This window comes from Chrysoperla carnea, chromosome 3 (assembly GCF_905475395.1).
Source record: "Chrysoperla carnea chromosome 3, inChrCarn1.1, whole genome shotgun sequence".
Taxonomy (NCBI): domain Eukaryota; kingdom Metazoa; phylum Arthropoda; class Insecta; order Neuroptera; family Chrysopidae; genus Chrysoperla; species Chrysoperla carnea.
The window spans coordinates 69,867,081-69,884,420 of NC_058339.1; the positions used below are offsets into that span (position 1 = coordinate 69,867,081).

At 28.0% G+C, this 17,340-nt stretch overlaps 1 protein-coding gene across 1 annotated transcript in view; it reads right to left on the reverse strand.

The window, feature by feature from the left end:
• Positions 1–7,004: 7,004 nt before the first annotated feature.
• The window catches only part of LOC123295159, a 93,085-nt gene continuing 82,749 nt past the window's right edge, over positions 7,005–17,340 (reverse strand). The window contains exons 3-8 of the mRNA XM_044876392.1: positions 12,594–12,734; positions 8,982–9,056; positions 8,791–8,907; positions 8,610–8,726; positions 7,721–7,887; positions 7,005–7,656 (exon numbers count right to left, since the gene is read on the reverse strand). Of these exons, the coding sequence (XP_044732327.1) occupies positions 7,074–7,656; positions 7,721–7,887; positions 8,610–8,726; positions 8,791–8,907; positions 8,982–9,056; positions 12,594–12,734 (1,200 nt within the window). The 3' untranslated portion in view covers positions 7,005–7,073. The remainder of the gene's footprint in view (positions 7,657–7,720; positions 7,888–8,609; positions 8,727–8,790; positions 8,908–8,981; positions 9,057–12,593; positions 12,735–17,340) is intronic.

Here is a 17,340-nt window from a genome sequence, read left to right on the forward strand (position 1 = left end):
AAAATTAAATATTTTAGTTTCTGCTTTAGTAACAAATGGCGCATGATTGCTCAATTTAGCTATAACTTCTTGATGACGCTTGACACTAGCTTTGAGCGTCAAATTAGGATTCAACCTAGCTGAAAAAAGTTTATTAATATCGAAAGTCAATAATATCTCGAGATATACATACTAAAAGTAATTCCCTAAACTCATTTTTAATAATTGCTGGTGAATATGATTATCAATTGTGGGTTTATCATCAGTGCCAAAAAATAATTCGTTAAGCGCAAGTAAGAAAAAAACTTGGCCGTAAAAGAATTAACAGGAATGTGGCCGTCCTGTTCTTCTTTTGTACTTGAACTTACGTATGTGGTTTCCGCTATTAAATTTAAATGACGATGCCCATTGAAATAGTTAAAGACAAACACTTTCAGCCAAATAGGTTTGATAATCAAATAGTTAACATAAAAGTTATAGCCAATTCTAGACTTTTTTGATCGTGCTGTTTTATACGTTCGAACCAAAAATTAAATTGTATTAGCTTTATTCTACATGAAGGAGAGATGCCATAATCGGAGTTTTCATTTTTGTCTAAATATGGCGTACGAATCACAGTTTATCATATTTATTTGAAATTGGTCAGATGAGAATAATTAAAAATTACAAGAGCAAAACCGACAAGAAAATAATGCATTTGATTTTTAGTGAACCATCTGTTTATGCGCACCTGTAAAAATTAAATATGTAACAAAAATGCACCCCAAAAACTTAATGTTTAATTTCTTTTTTTACATAAATTTATTGAAATCAAAATGGATAATACAATTAATTTATTATATATTGCATAAATATTTTTTTTTATCTTTAAAATTGTTTATAAAAAACAATTTTTTTGTGCGTTTAATTCTTATTTTAAAAAACACGAGATCAGATATAATTTTTTTTTAGTTATAGTTAAAATTAATTAATTGCTTGGATAATAATTAATCAAATTTATTTTGTATATCCAACAAGAAATTATTTTAGTGTGATATTAAATATTATTTTGAAGTAAATCGGTACAACATTCATTTCATAAGATAACGATTTGGCTCTATGTTTACGAATCGGTTTTCAAGTCGTAAATTCTTTCTTACACATTAATTCCTTCATTCCATCCCCTTTTTACTCATTTCATAAAAACAGTATGGAAAAATTAAATATATTTTTTCCATTCAATTCCAGCAACTTAATGTTTTCTTTTCTTAAAGAAAAAACTGTAGATGAGGAGTATTTTTATTGTAATATTTAAACTTTAGATATCTCACATTTAACAATATTTGGAAGAGTAACTAATTGGATGGAATGAAAATGAATGTGATAATAAAAACAGGATTTCTCAAAAATATATTCGAAACTAAAACATTCAAATCATTTATTAAGTTAGAAAAATAGGCCATAAATACTTACTATAAATAAAGTTTGATGTTTTTATTTTGGATAATGGGTAGAGTTGAGGAACAAGTCGACATCTGGTTGGAAATTTCTACAATAACCCAGAAAAGCTGAGAGGTCTTACTTATGTTCAAAAATCATGCAAGCACCAAAAATACGACAAGCCGCAATTATTTTTGCTACATTAAATTTTGGATAGCTTGGGTAGAATTTGAAGTAGGCAGCTCATTATTCACCGCCTTGGGCAGAGGATATTTGGGTTATACAGATTGTAAATAAAATAGAATAAAATAACAATTTTTTCCTATTTATCATTTTCTAATCAGCCATGTTTAATCAGGAACATTAATTCCTTCCGAATAACTCACTGTTCTAGATAACAAAATACATGAATACTTTTTATTCCGTCTTGATTACAATATTTTGAACAAATTTTAAAACTATATTGTCAATATAATTTTATCAAGACTAACGCCTCAAATTCTAAGTATTTATTTTTTTACTACAATGTATTATCTAACTATTTAGGGTTGTGAAAATAATCGCTAATCGAGAATATACGAGTTCATTAAATTTTCTTATAAACAAGAAAATAACCTGCTACAAAACGAGTATGACAACTGCATGCTTCTACCTGTTACATGAGATAAATTTACACATTTCTTGTAAATGAATTTTACAAGATAGATTTTTACTTTAAAACCGTTTTTGAACAAGAAATACCAAATAAAATCACGTTTTGTTACCAATCAAAATACAATTTTGGACATACCACATGTGTCTTTATAGTAAACAAATTTTTCAGACTCGCAAATTTTCTCAGACTGTGAATGTATATTTTCTCAGAGCTACCAAATTTCCGAACCTATCGTTTGAAGTGTTACTTTAAAACAGTCTTTCATCCTCGAGATCATGGACACTATACAAGGATACTCAACTCCATGGAACCAAATATCTGTCAAAAACAAGATGACAGTGGTGTTTCTTTTGCACCGTGATAGAGGAACAAGTGTAAAGGCGAATTTGATTTTAAAAATATGACGCATTTGTGTAGTATTTCTTTCGTATGTGTTCATATTTATTTCGTGCAATGCACTTCGGTGTGAAAGAAACACCAGCGATGCGATGCTATAATTTCTGCTATTTCGTTGACAAATTTTGTCAATTCTCTCGTTTGAGTTAAGTATCCTTGTATAGTGTCCATGCTCGAGGTAATGATAATGATGTCATGACAGATTCGAATTAAAGTTGTCTTAATATTTTGGAACACGTTAATTTTCTTTAAAATGGGCATGTGAAATACTTAGATCAAATATTTTTTGGTTTAGTATAATAGAAAATAAACTGAAATATATTGTAATTTGATCATCATGTTGTGAATTTTCCTAGTAAATCGATATTATCGATTAATCGACAATGAATTACAATAAATTTTCAAAATAAATAAATGCAACCCTAATTTTACTACTTAATTACGAATAAAATTTGTAATTTAATAAAGATTTCTATTTATTTTATTTGAAAATGTTTTTTCTACATTTTCTACAGAAAAATTGTAAATTGAGAAATATTTATTAAGTCTCTTGATCTTAAAATATGGCAATAATAATAATAATAATTAATAGTCAATAAATTTGATTTTAAATACATTCTGTTTTATTATTTATTTTAAAATTTTCTTTTTTGTAATATATAGAATCCAAAAATCTAATTTTTGTTTATTTAAAATTTCAATAATTTTCATTTTTTTTATTTAACTATTTAAGTACATATTTTGCATAAAGTTTTAATGTAGATGCTGCACGAATCTTTTCTGGTTTCAAAATTATCTTTGTCATCATATTTTTAAGAATTAGGCCTTGATTTATTTTAATTTCAAATTTCATTTTTTGAGAAATTAAAACAATTTTTATGAAGATATATTGCAAACTATAGTCTCGCCATCTGTGAGTGAATTATACGAAGCTATCAGAAATTTTAGTCGTTCATGAAGGTAAAAATAATTGTTTATGTATAGATAGACACATTTATATGAATGTGTGAATAAAAATAAATATGTATTTGTTATAAAAATTCCCAAACGCGAGCATTTTTTTCTAAGGAGGATCAAAAAATTCCAAGTTTCTTATTTTCAATTAGATAGTTTTTTGAAAAAAGCTCATATTTTTTTCTTTATGAAAAGAGTGAAACAGTTTTGACTGTCAAAATTATTTCATTAGGCTATGTAGTAAGAGTAACATTTCCACATTTATTTTTATGGAACCCAAACACGAGTATTTTTTTCAAAAAATAAAAGCCGATAACAAGGATGACCATATTTAGTTCTAGTAGAATCTGATAAAACGAAGTACACAAAATAAATTTTGTAATTATAATGGAAAACTGCATTGAAATTGATTAACCTGTTTGGGATCTGACAAGTTGGGAGCTATAATTTATCTATTTTGGAAGAAAGATACACAGACAATCGTTTATAAATGAAAACATAACAGAAAAAACAAAATTTCTGCATCCGTATCCGTTATCCGTTTTATAAATTATATAAAAGTCAGCATCTACATTAGCTTTTATTGTTGGAATGTAAATAACTTTTATTTAAATTCAAAATTACAATTCTAGAATTGAACTATTTTTGAACCAAATTCTATTAAATTTCAATATAATTTTTGATATTTGAACATTTTTTATTTAATAAATTTTAATATTTTTCAATTCCCCTGTTTTGTATTTTTTCGACGTAAATCTTATTGTCCACTATATAAATTTTTTTAAAGAGCTTTCTGTTTCTTTAAATTCCGTTACATAACAAATTCCAGTAATGGCATTAAATTGAAATTTCGGACGGTGTTATTATCTAAAAATTTTATTTTTGTACGCACAAAGAAATACAAAGTGTATGCATTCATTTTATAAACTTAACATTCGTTCGTAGTAGTGTTCTAAACGAAGGCATCCACTTATGTAGCAAGCAAGAAAAATATTTCAAATCACAGAAAATATTTTATGTATATTTTTCGCAGTTCATAAAATTAGTCTTATATTTTTTCTAGATATTATTAGCTTAGACCTTTCATATTATTTTCGAACTGTTTCTACATATTTCTAAAAAAATATGCTGATTTATTGAAAATATAGGCATTGTAATTTTGATGATATACTTTTAGAAATAGAATATGTTAGAACAGTTTCATAGGACGTAAAGCTCATTCAAGCCATTAAAAAAACAACAAGGGCTTTAATTCCAGACTCTCGTTGTCTTAAAACGATTTGAAAGAACTTAAAAGCTAATATTTCTTGTTACTGTATTTTATTAGAAAAGACAATACTATTTTTGGTTTTTTTCCAAGCAGAAAAAATCCAAAAAGCAATTTACTTTAAAGGTACATAAGACAAATAATACAGAACATTTTTCAAAAAATCTCTCACACGTAAAAGTAGAAAAAGGGAATCAATCAGAATGATTGAGTTTCTTTGATTTAGATATGTTACCTCAAATACAAGTAAATTTGACATAAAAAAATCATAAGAAAGCCAAAAAATTATGACATTTCTTGTGGTCTGAAATCAGTGATCTTATTTTGATATTTTTGTGACATAAAATGTGACTCAATATCAGACCCGTGCGCACGGAGAGGTATGGTGGGCCAAATTTTCTCCCCATTGACAATTTCTTCATATAAATTTGAATTTACAATATAGTTGTGTAAATTCGCACATTTATGAAACGCATTTCGACCGACTAGCTGTTGTTTCAGTTTAGAGAAGAGTTCAGAAAAGTTTACAAAACCGTGAGCGGAATCTGCGATGTATGCGACATGGATTTGCGGAAGCCAAGGCTCCCTTCAAAACAGCCTCAACACTGGAATGTACGGGCTGATTCAGTTGAAGATTATTTCCGGATCATAATCTCCGTGCCGTACATCGATTTGTTTCTGACATATTACCAGGATCGATTTTCGAATAATCGCAATATTTTATCAAGATTTTTCTTGCCTCTTTCTCAACAAAATGAAAAATTTTGGTGAAGACTCTTGCGTTCAACTTTTTGAACTATGCTCTTCAATTTTTCACGATGATTTCCGTGACATCTGGGTCGACAAAGTTAAACTTTGGCGAAAATGCATTGCCTAACAGGACGATAAAAATTCACTAGAAGCAATCGATATTTGCAATGAACATGCGTTTTTAAATGTCTACCAAATGCTTCGCGTTCTGACAGTTTTACTTGTGATAATAACGTCAAATGAACGTTCCTTTTCAACGTAGAGAGATCAGAGCGCACAGAGTTTTTCAAAAGTTTTATTGAAAAACAGTGACTGAATATCACATTTTAAAATAATAAATAGTTCTCTTACTCGAGTTTCTTGTTTTATTGACTTTATTTTACTTTTATTGACTTTATGACCTAACATGATGAATAAAAGTTTGACCCCCTTTCCTTGGATGATTTCTCTGCACGTGCCTGCTCAATAACATAAAATTGTGGCCAATTTGGCGTTATGTTTGCGTCATCATATACAAATTAGAAGTAAGTAAAAACATGTGATAATATGACTTATCTGACATAAGTATTTCACTTTCATGACATTATTATGACGTAAAATTTACTTGAGAGGTATTTACTAGAATTTTACTGATATCCATTTTCTATTTATTTTGTGTGAGATTTTTTTTATATAAATTTTTCAAATATTTTTGAATAAACTTATCAATCAATAAAACAATTAACCTCTAAAATGTTTGCAGACAAATTTTGAGCAATGATAAATTTTGAACTTTTTTGAACAATACTGATAATAAAATAATAAATTTCGAAATAATTTTACTACAGAAAAGGGGACGAGAAACTTGAATACATAAAAAAATTATTTAGAATTCTTATTTTTTTACACTATCGAGAAAAATAACTGGCCATTTGAAAATAATGCCAATATATAACTTTTAAATAGAATTTTGTGAATTTAAGAATCATGTTTTTAAATTTATTTCGAAACCCAAGGAACCCTTTTTCACCGGCTTACAATAAAATAAATAATAAATAACAAAAAGAAAAAAAATTAGGAATGTTAAGGCCTTACGGATATGTTCTTATTTTGATTGCAGTTTAGCGTTGAATTTCGAAAAAAAATATCCTATAAGTTTTTTGTACTACATACAATAGAACTTGGATTCGAAAATTGTCTAAAGATTCACTTAGAAAAATATATATTAACTTTCATTTAAGTTAGAAACTGTTTCTAACATTTTTGTTCGATATAAAATCAAATATGCTTTTTCTTCATGAAATTCGTTACTTATTTTTCTTTTTAATTTCTTGATGTAGAATATTTTAAACGATTTTCCAAGTCCTGGTCAAAAATATTTTCTCGTACGATCAAAACTTGTAAGAAATTTCTCAAATTAATCTTAACCAAAATATAATACAAGCGCGTTGCTCTTTTGTCAAAGATTTAAAAAAAATTAGCACAAATAAAATACAATAAACTAAAAATAAACCACGACTTCGAAGTGATGATGGCAATATTCAAAAAATGTTCCAAATTTTCGAAGAAATCCAAATCCATACATAAATTGGATTTCATAGTTATTTGAAACTTGACACACTGTTTTTAAAAATTTACTTCTAAAATAGAAAATACAAAAAAAATTCTTCGAATTTAACCATCACTCTGTTTTTTGGCAACTTTATGAATTAATTTACGAAATGAAGCAGTCCATTTGGAACGTTGCAGTCTTATTGTATCAGCTTCATCTAATACATATTTCTCTGGTTTATTGCTGGCGGTTGTGCCGCTACGATTTTTTGATTCTGTGTATAATTCCGATGAAAAACCAGAATCGCTACTAAATGCACGACTAGTATTGGTGGGACGTGGACGGATTATTGTTGTTTGAGTGGTAATTGATGGCCCATCAAGTAAATTGTACTCATCAATGTTGCCACTGTCACTACTTGCATCCGATGTTGCTTCATCTATGTATGTTAACGCTAAGTCTGCAATTTGAAAACTTGGACAGGGAGATGGCGAAGAACAACCACGACTCATACGCATCGAATATTCACTAGCCGATGTTCGTGTAGATGCTAGTGGGGAAGATGTTGGAAAATATGCTGAACATGCTGATAAACTTTCTATTTCATCAGGTTGCATCATATGACTGGATGTCATTGTTGCAGATGGTTTCATCCAATTTCGAATTTCTTGTATTGGACCGTGCAAACATGAATGTAATTTTTTCCTAAAAAACATAAGAAATTTATTAAAAATTTTCGATTTTATAAAAAAGTGACAAAGATATTTACTCATTCACACTCTGATCGTCATTTGGACCAACTGCACCAAAAGTAGCTCTTGTGTACGCACAAACAGAACATTTTCGACGGCGGCATGTTGCAATATGTCTCATTCCTTTCTTGAATTGTGAACTTAATGAAGCGCTCTGACGAGCAACCAACTTAAGTTCGGATACCTAGAATAGAAAAATAAATTTTTAAATAGAAATATCAACGAAAAAATGTGCCCAAGTTTACTCCTTCATTTATACCAAAGTGGGTCTTAGTACTTTTATATGAATAAAATGTTATCTAGCCCATCTAGGCCGTTTCAGTTTCTGATCCTTTTAATGGATTTTTTTAGAATTTTAGACGTACTTCGGTTGAAAATCCCAGTGATAGACTTGCGAATAAAATCGCAATATACAAAGACTCGATATTTTTTTAGCCATGGTAGATTGCTTATTGCATTCCTTGGAACAACTGGAAAAGGTTGAGATTGACCAAATTGGAATACACAATGGTGTTTTAAAAGGAGTGAAATATTCATAGCTACTACACTTTGAAATCTTTAAGGGAGTGGACACATAATTGATTCTTTCTCTCTCCCCGATCATAATTGTTTAGCGCTATCAAAAGGACGCCCTTTCCATATTATATTTCTTCTCGAGTTACTTTCATACAGAAACAAGCAATAAATTTCAAAGGGAATCTCTTGAATTTTAGCAACGTTTTATCTAGAAAGCTCGTGGACTTTGCAACTATTTGAAATTTCCCAAAATGCTTTCTATTTTTTAAGTAAAGGGAACTTTCTAAAAGGTTAAATGCTTTTTAAAAGGTTTTTATTAACGGATGATATATTTTTTCTTTAATTTAGAGAATAATTTTATTTGGCACATTGTTTTTGTGTAAAACTTACCTCTTTTTCTAAACCTTCAATATTTTGACTAATTCTTTTCTTTTGGGTATTTAAACCACTCAAATAGTGTCCAACACCTTTACGCTCTGCTTGTAAGGTTTCTTTTAGTTTTTCATTCTGAAAAATTAAAAAAAAAAAATTAAAATTTGATATTTTCGGTTTACTAACTACTTTTTTTTACCTCTCTCTCCAATACATCTTTTTGTTGTGAAATTGTAGTCATCTGCCGAACAACTTCCAAACGAGCTCGTTCAAGTCCATTTCGCATGGCGTCAGCTTCTTTCGCTTGAATTTGTAACTAAATTAAAAGGATGAAAATATTACTTAAAAGTCAAGCTTCAAGGACAAAAATATATAAGACTTTTAAAGTACCTGTCTATATGCTTCATTTTTTTCCTTTTCCAGTTTGTCTTTCCATTCAATTAGCTTTTGCTTTTCCCCTCGCAGCTGGAACAAAAATATTTTCTATTATTTATTATTATCTATTATTTATTGTTTGTTAAGAAAATTCTGAGCAAAGTAACAGGTCCAACAATTACCCAATCCTCGTTTCTACTTGTTGCTGTAAATTTGTACCATGTTTCCAAAATGGTACCAATACAAAGTTGCCAAAATCGTACATTTAAATTTCTATACTAAACATACAATTTATGTTTACTTGGAGTTTTTATTTATTTAGTGTGCAATTTTCAATTAAATTTATGAGTAAATTATTATAGTCTGTATATATGCAATATAAATCAAGGTATACTAATTTTAGTCCTAACTTTGTAACGCTTAAAAATATTGATGATACAAACAAAATTTTGGTAAAGATGTTCATAAAATCACCTAATTTGTCTATTTCCGGTTGTTCTTTCGTTCGTCTGTCTGTCAGCACGATAACTCAAAAACGAAAAGAGATATAAAGTTGAAATTTCTATAGCGTGCTCAGGACATAAAAAATGAGTTTGAGTTGACAAATAAGCAACATAGGTCAATAGGGTCTTGGATACCCGTTAGTGCGCAAATTAGGACAAAACTTTGGTGTCCGTTTTTTCCAAAACTATAAAAGATAGTGAGTTGAAAATTTGCAGGTAGCTTCACCTAGTGGTCTTGTGAAAGATTCTCGAAGAACGAAAATAAATTCTAGAAAATAGTTTCGAAGAACTTCGAAAACTAAAATAGCGGACGAAAGGATGTCATAAATGTGTTGATTTTTTACTTGTCTAATTCATAAAAAACAAGTGAAAACAAACAATTGACTGAATTAATTGTTTAAAATACCATGCATAGATAGTGTTGATTAAGCAATCATTGTTTTTTGACATCACGTAAGTAAAGAAAGATATCCACTCTTAGATAGCCACACATTCATAAATGATATTTTCATAGAATACATACTATAAAATTTGCACCTAATTTGCGCCCTCGTGGATAAACAGTGATGTTTACAAAAAAAATGATTCAAACAAAAATTGTTTATGTTTTTATAAGTAGTATATTTTTTACATTTAAACTTTTGTTCTATCTCTAACGGTTTACAAGATGGGCCCTACGGATGAAAGACCCAATTGGTCTAGATTGTTCATTTACGAACTCGACCTTACTATTTACGTCCTGAGCACGGTATAAAAATTTCAACTTGATATCTTTTTTCGTTTTTGAGTTATCGTGTTGACAGACAGACAGACAGGCAACCGAAAACGGACTAATTATGTGATTTTATGAACACATTTAGGTACCAAAATTTTGTTAGTAGCATCAATATTTTCAAGCGTTACAAACTTGGGACTAAACTTAATATACTATAATATATTTTATATACATGGTATAATAATAGAAGCACTTAAATTCAACATTTTCAGGGTATTTCCTTCTATACAGAGTGAAATTTAATACTCAACATTCGATAAAATAGATTTAAAAAAAAAAGGAAATCAGATTTTTTGCATTGGCTCTTTAAAGATTAAAGTTAAGGAGTAGGATTATGGCTATACTCTTCCCTACGTACCCATAACTATTTTGTTATGTACTCAATGTCTATGGCCACAAAGATCTTTGGTTCGTATTTTCTATTTCTAAATTTTGATTTCAATTACCCAGTTAAAGTATAAACTATAATTATTATAATAACAATAAAAGCCTTATAATTGCCACAATAACAACAAAAAAGTAAATTATAATTATGCGGACTTGTATACAACAAAATGATTTATAACTTCCACGATATCATTTAAATTTTTTTTTGCAGAATTTTATTACATTTTTATGTTGTTTTTTAAAGAAAAAACAAGGTATATTATAGATTAATCACAAAAGACAACAAAAGTAAAAGTGAGTCTCTAAAGTAAAAATAATAATACAATAAAACTAATTAAGAAAAAACGTAAATAAAATAATAAATAAAATACAAAATGACCAAAGGTTATACAAATATTATTTAAAAAGATCCAGTAGTAATAATAATAAATATAACTTGGTAACCTAACTAACGTAAGCGATGTAAGTTGGTTGTTTAATTTATATCATAATAATATATTAAACTTTCTAATAAAATATTTTGTGACTGGACTGTCTTTTGTATATAAATTGGGCTTGTCCACGATGCTGTTGCATTCATTTCAAAAAATGGGTAAACAGGCGATTCATCGGGGGCAACATAAGATATGGGTAGCGTGGTGAATGCTATATCGGATATTTGGTTCAGAATAAATTTCCCACTTGAATATCTCAAGGTAACCAAAATCTGGTAGCCCAGGGAATTGGGTATGATATTTAAGATTGCATTCATATTTAACGCATAAATGAACGCCGAAAGATTAGATAGGAAAATGACTTTTTGTGAAATTATTTTTAATCTACCCTAAAATGTTTTTTGGATCATTCTGATCAAAAGCTCTCATGACCACAAAAATTTTTAACTAGTAGTTTTTGAGCTACGGGCGATTAAAGCTATGAGTTTTTAAAACCGTCCCCAAAAAGTTTTTCGGATCAATCTGATTAAAAACTCTCACGGCCACAAAAATTTTTAATGGATAGTTTTTGAGCTACGGGCGATCAAAGCTATACATATATTATAGGTATATAGTCCGTAGTTCGAAAACAATCCGTTAAAAAGTTTGGTGGCTGTGAGATCTTTGGATCAGAATGATCCGAAGAATATTTTAGAGTGGGTTAGAAAAAATTTCATAGAAAATCATTTTCCTATCTAATCTTGCGGGGTTCTTTGTGTTCATAACCTTGACTGGAAGCTTGCAATTAAAGTTTCCTTAAATTATAAACAAAAGTCGTATAATCTGCATCCATGTTTATTAAGATTGATTGGTAAAAAATGTCGAATGTTATACAATAATTTGAAGTTATACAGTTTCGAAAATTTATAAATTTTTTTGAAAAATTAATTAATTTAAGTGAAACGATTTAAATGTTCGATATTTATTGGTTTTAAATAGGTAAATATTCAATATGGGTGTTCAAAAATCTGCTTGAATATTATTGAAAAACTACTTCGTATAGGATAGCCAGTTATGAATAGTGACATCGCTTCGGTTGGAAAAGAAAGAAAAAGCAAAATATTTTTATTAGATTTTTGAGATACAAAGTTTTAAGTTTGGCTTTTTTCGTACGGGCCGTTTCATGTCCTACAACTTTAATTCTGGTATTCAAGCCAGATACCTATAAAGGTTTATGCACAAAATAGAAGGTTCAAGTATCCAATTACGAAATATCAACGTCTCCAAAACAAAATTTATTGTCATTTTCAGCATTGAATTTGATAATTCAAGTAGCAGGTGAACGAACACTTATTAAATTAAAAATTCAATGAAAAATTTATCAAGATCATGCATTAAAAAATTTCTTTTATAAAATGAATAAGTCCCATTTTATTCCACACTTAGAAGATGTCTTATAAATAATCTTGATATTTACCATACATGACTAATTAGAGTAAAATTGTTATAAATACCTATAATTTTATTTATTTATAAAAAAAATACTTACTTTTTCACAGTCCTCTTCTAAACGTACAACCCGTTCTAATTGAGCAAACAGTTCACTTTCTTTGTCAAGTAAATCAGTCTGACAATTCTTTAGTCGATTTTCCAATTCCGTTTTTGATACCGCTAATTCATCTCTTTCAGCCTGTAAAAATAAAAATAATTATTAAAAAAAAAAAAATTAATATTATTATTATTATATTAACTGTTAATTAATTTTATAACAAAATCTTTTTAAAATAACAAAATAATTTTTAATATTTTACTAAATGTAGTGTTTTTCAAATAGAATGAATAAAATAAGTAGATATTATATTTTTTACTCTTATGGGTATAAAATTTAAAATCTAATCACCTTTTTGGGTAAAGTAGAAATACGTAATGCTATTTGTTCTCCTGTCATAATTTGCATGGTGTCTTTTGTGGAATTAAATATGGCAAATTTATTAGAGAATCCAGAAATGCAAGCCATTATTAATTAGTGCTTGCTTTTTGACAGATCAAAGGATACGTATTGCTAATAATATGAGCAAAAAACTTTAAAAATAAGCAGTTTTATATGTAAATTTTAATTACCCCACCTTTGATTGATTTAGAAAAGTTACTGAATTGGAAATATTTGACTTCTATGTTAACTTCTAATTTTGCTTTGTATTGTTCTAATTATTCTATTTCAAACTTTCTTACTTATGTGGTGTAACAAATCTATTTTGAATTGAAATTTTAGAAATATCTTTAAAATTTTCCTAATTCAAACATGTTTGTTATCTTTGGGTAAGGTCAGATTGTATTTTCAGCGATTCCAAAGAAATTGCGACAATTTTATTATTAACTTTTCAGTGAACACTAGACGAAAATGGACAAATAATTTAAAGGAAAATAAACCAAGACATCAAGATATGGAAGAAACTTAAACAGATCTTCATACGAAATTACAGTTGTCAAAAATATTAAAATTATCCAGATATATCAACCAATGTCAAATTATGTGAATAACAAGTCACCTCCGTTAGTACAGGTAACAATGTAAGGAACCACTTACTTACAATGGGATAGACGTTAGTTTCAAATAAAAAATGATGTTGTAACAATTGAAAAACAATTAAAAATAAATTCAAAGTATGAAAGGATTGGACATAGCTATTGAACTACTCGAAATCGAGTTGAAATCAAGAAAGTTAGAAGTTGTGGATTTGATAAAACTCTTAAATTAAATGATGTATATACAGGGTGGGTCATTTTAATCTATAATGGCTAATACCTCGTTTTGTAGTTAAAAAATCAAAAAATAACTCAAACAAAAATTGTAGAATTTGATGGGGAACATCATCTTCTGATATCAGATTAGACCTAGTTCTTCGGGTTGCTTTAATAGTTAATTTAGATTCTAAACGGTAAGAGATAGAATAACACTACAAATTGGAAAGTTGATCTGTATAAAAAAAACTGACAATTTTTGCTTAAAACATTTATTCGAAAAGCGCTAGCTTTTGGAAGAAATGAGACTAAAAAATATATCATTATTGCATTTAATCAAACGAAAATACGCTTGAAGTTTATTGATAATTATAGGTCAAAGTCATGGACACAGGTGAATGCCCGTTATTGCCCTTGATAACTTTTGCAGAAAGTATTTTTCCGTAGTAAGCGTGTTTTCTTTCGATTAAATGCAATAATGACATATTTTTAAGTCGCATTTCTTCCAAAAACTTACGAAAGCTGACGATTTTCGAAAAAATGGTTTATATGAAAAATGTTAGTTTTTTTTATGAAGATCAACTTTCTAATTAAAAGTGTTATTCTATCTCTTACTGTTTCCAATCTGCTGTCAGAATACGCTGTCCTCCCTTTAAACTCTGCAACTTTTGTGTAAGCTATTTTTTGATTGGTTAACTATAAAACGAGTTATTAGCCATTATATATTAAAATGATCCACCCTGTATTCTTGAAAATAATCCCAAATCCAAATTACGAAAAAAAGATGTTTAATATAAAATTTGAAGAATTTCAAAATAAAAAAACCTGCAACACGCAAACTTGGCCCAGTAAGCCACTAGAATAATTTCTGGGAAGTTATAAGATAAATAATAAATTAAAAAAACAAAATTTTGGTAAGTTTTCGATATCTCCAGAAAAATATGCCAAATAAAAAATTATAATGGTCAATTTACACGAAAAAAACTGTTCAAAAAACAAATTAATAAAGAAGTATGAACATAAAGCGTATAATTATTTTTATACAAAAAATGCAGTTAGATAACAGTTTTAATATTTTTTAACTTTAATTTAAATACATCAAAATATTAATAATTCTTTAAAAAAAAATAAATTATTATTATTAAAAAAAAAAAAAAAAAAACAAACCTCTTTAACACAATAAACATGTAAATGAACTTCTTCACTTTTTTGTATAAATGTAATGTTTTGTGGCTTCATTTACAAGATCCAAAAAACATCCCAAAAACAAAACCAAAAATATTTGTTTATTAATTACATTGCTAATCAATTATTAATTAATTAATGATGTACTCTGATTAAAAATAAGTAATTTTAAAGTTAATGTTTTTGTCTTTCTGGGTGGGAAAAAATTAAGTTGCGAAATAGTAGAAATAAAAACCTTTCTTCCATGATGATTGATTTTGGTTGGGGTAATACAAATTTATTTCACAAAATGTAATTTGATATTGGATTAATGATATTAAATTTAATTAAGTAATTAATATCTTTTGTGTAAACCTTTCATATTCTGTGTTTTCTATCCGGGTAAAATTTAAAACTGACATAAGATGTTGACATTTTGTATGTGTATGGGCATTCTCAAAGAAGTGCTTGGGTTGATATATTCCATAAAATAAAGATTATTTTCAGAACTCAAACTAAGAAGGGCTTAGAATTGAAAATTCACTGAAAGTTGACTTCAAATCATTTATTATTACTTTTTGGATGAATTTTACAAAAAACTTGTTGATGGAGAAGTGTGCTATTTAAAATTATTTTTAAATTTTAACTTAAGAACTTTTATGTTACTTTCAACTTTTTAGAGTTTATTGAAGCTTTTCATACTCTCAAGCGTAGCGTTAAAATTTTTTTTCACGAAGTTATCTTCAATATTTTGAAGATTTTTTTTTCTTCCGCAATTTGTTTTTTTGATTTAATTGGTAAACTTAAAAAAATAGAAAATTCAGAAAAATGCTATTCATTTGTTTAATAAACAGACATTGTCTAATAATGATCTGGGAAGTCGTTCGTTCTTTCCATGGGAATTTAGACGGTATCATTAAAAACTATGCATTCAAATCAAACGAAAAAATCACAAATTTTTGTTTTGAAACTTGATAAAACTCGGTATAAAGAGAAATTTTGACCCAAAAATACAAAAATTGGTCTTATTTGACGAGAAAATTATTATTTTTCAAAACAACGTCCGAAGTTTTACATGAAGCTCTATATTTTGGAGCGGTGATATATCAAGAACTACTCATTAAGTGGTCAGTTGAATTGAATTTTTATATAGCTTGGAAAAGCCATATATATGGCTTTTTCATATACTCTCTACCACACATATTTACACAAGATACAAGATACGCAAAGCAGATATCGATAAAATAAATAAAAAAGTTGTGATTTTGATAAAAATCATTGTTTAACGTAACAAAAAAAACATATCTCTTTGATTTTTTGTTACTATACTTAATATTTTCTTAATTTTTGTAATGATTAGGTACCGTTTAATCACATTCCCAATTAAATGTCGATTTTCGATTTCCTTGATTTTTTCTGTTCTTTTTACAACGTGTTTCAATTAATTTTAACCATTCATTAATAATATCAAATATCAATCATATGTGTGAACTAAGAAATAAAATATATGATATTATATGATATTATAACGATTGTGTCATAAAATTAATAAAAGTGCAGTATAGTTAATTTAATATTACTGAGAGCTATAGATTGGTATTACTTCACAAGGAAATATTATTATAGAGACAATCCCTTAAATTAATTAGAGCACAGAAGATATTAATATTTACTAATATCATTTCCATATTTATGGACCGATAGCTAACAATACTTAAAATAAAAATAAATAATGAAAAAGCACGACTACTCTGTCAAAAAAACGAACTAAAAAGTAAAAACGAAGCTTTATTAGTTAATCTGTAAATACAAAGTGAAAGGACATTCATTTATTCGCTAACTAAACAGGTATTTTCATTGCAGTCGGGGGTCCTCTTAGATAAAATAAGTGTTCCACAGAACAATCCTCCGATTGCAGTGACTATTTTGTTTCCTGTTCAATGAGCGAATAAGTGAGTGACCCTTCATCTTGTGTATACAGATTAACTAATAAAACTTATTTTTTATTTTTTAGTAGGTTTTTTGGTAGGATAGTCGTGTTTTTTAGTTTTTTAAATTATTTATTTTAATTTCATACATTTTAGTGACAAGTTTTATTTTAAAACCGTTTAAAAATTTTTTGTTCACATTTAAAAATAGCGCCATACAGCCACCATACCAAAAAGTATCACTCAGGATGATCTAAAAGTTTCTAACGATACATCCAAATTTGTTCAGACATTTAAAAGTTATGGTGACACAAAGAAAGTCACATCCATACATGCACCTTAAACGCATTACAATATTTTGCTTGGTATTGGTGCCGGAGGCTAAAAATGCTTCATATTAGTAATTGGAAGCAGACTCCAGGAGGCAGTTTGGAGGAAGAATAATGAATGAATCCTAATGCG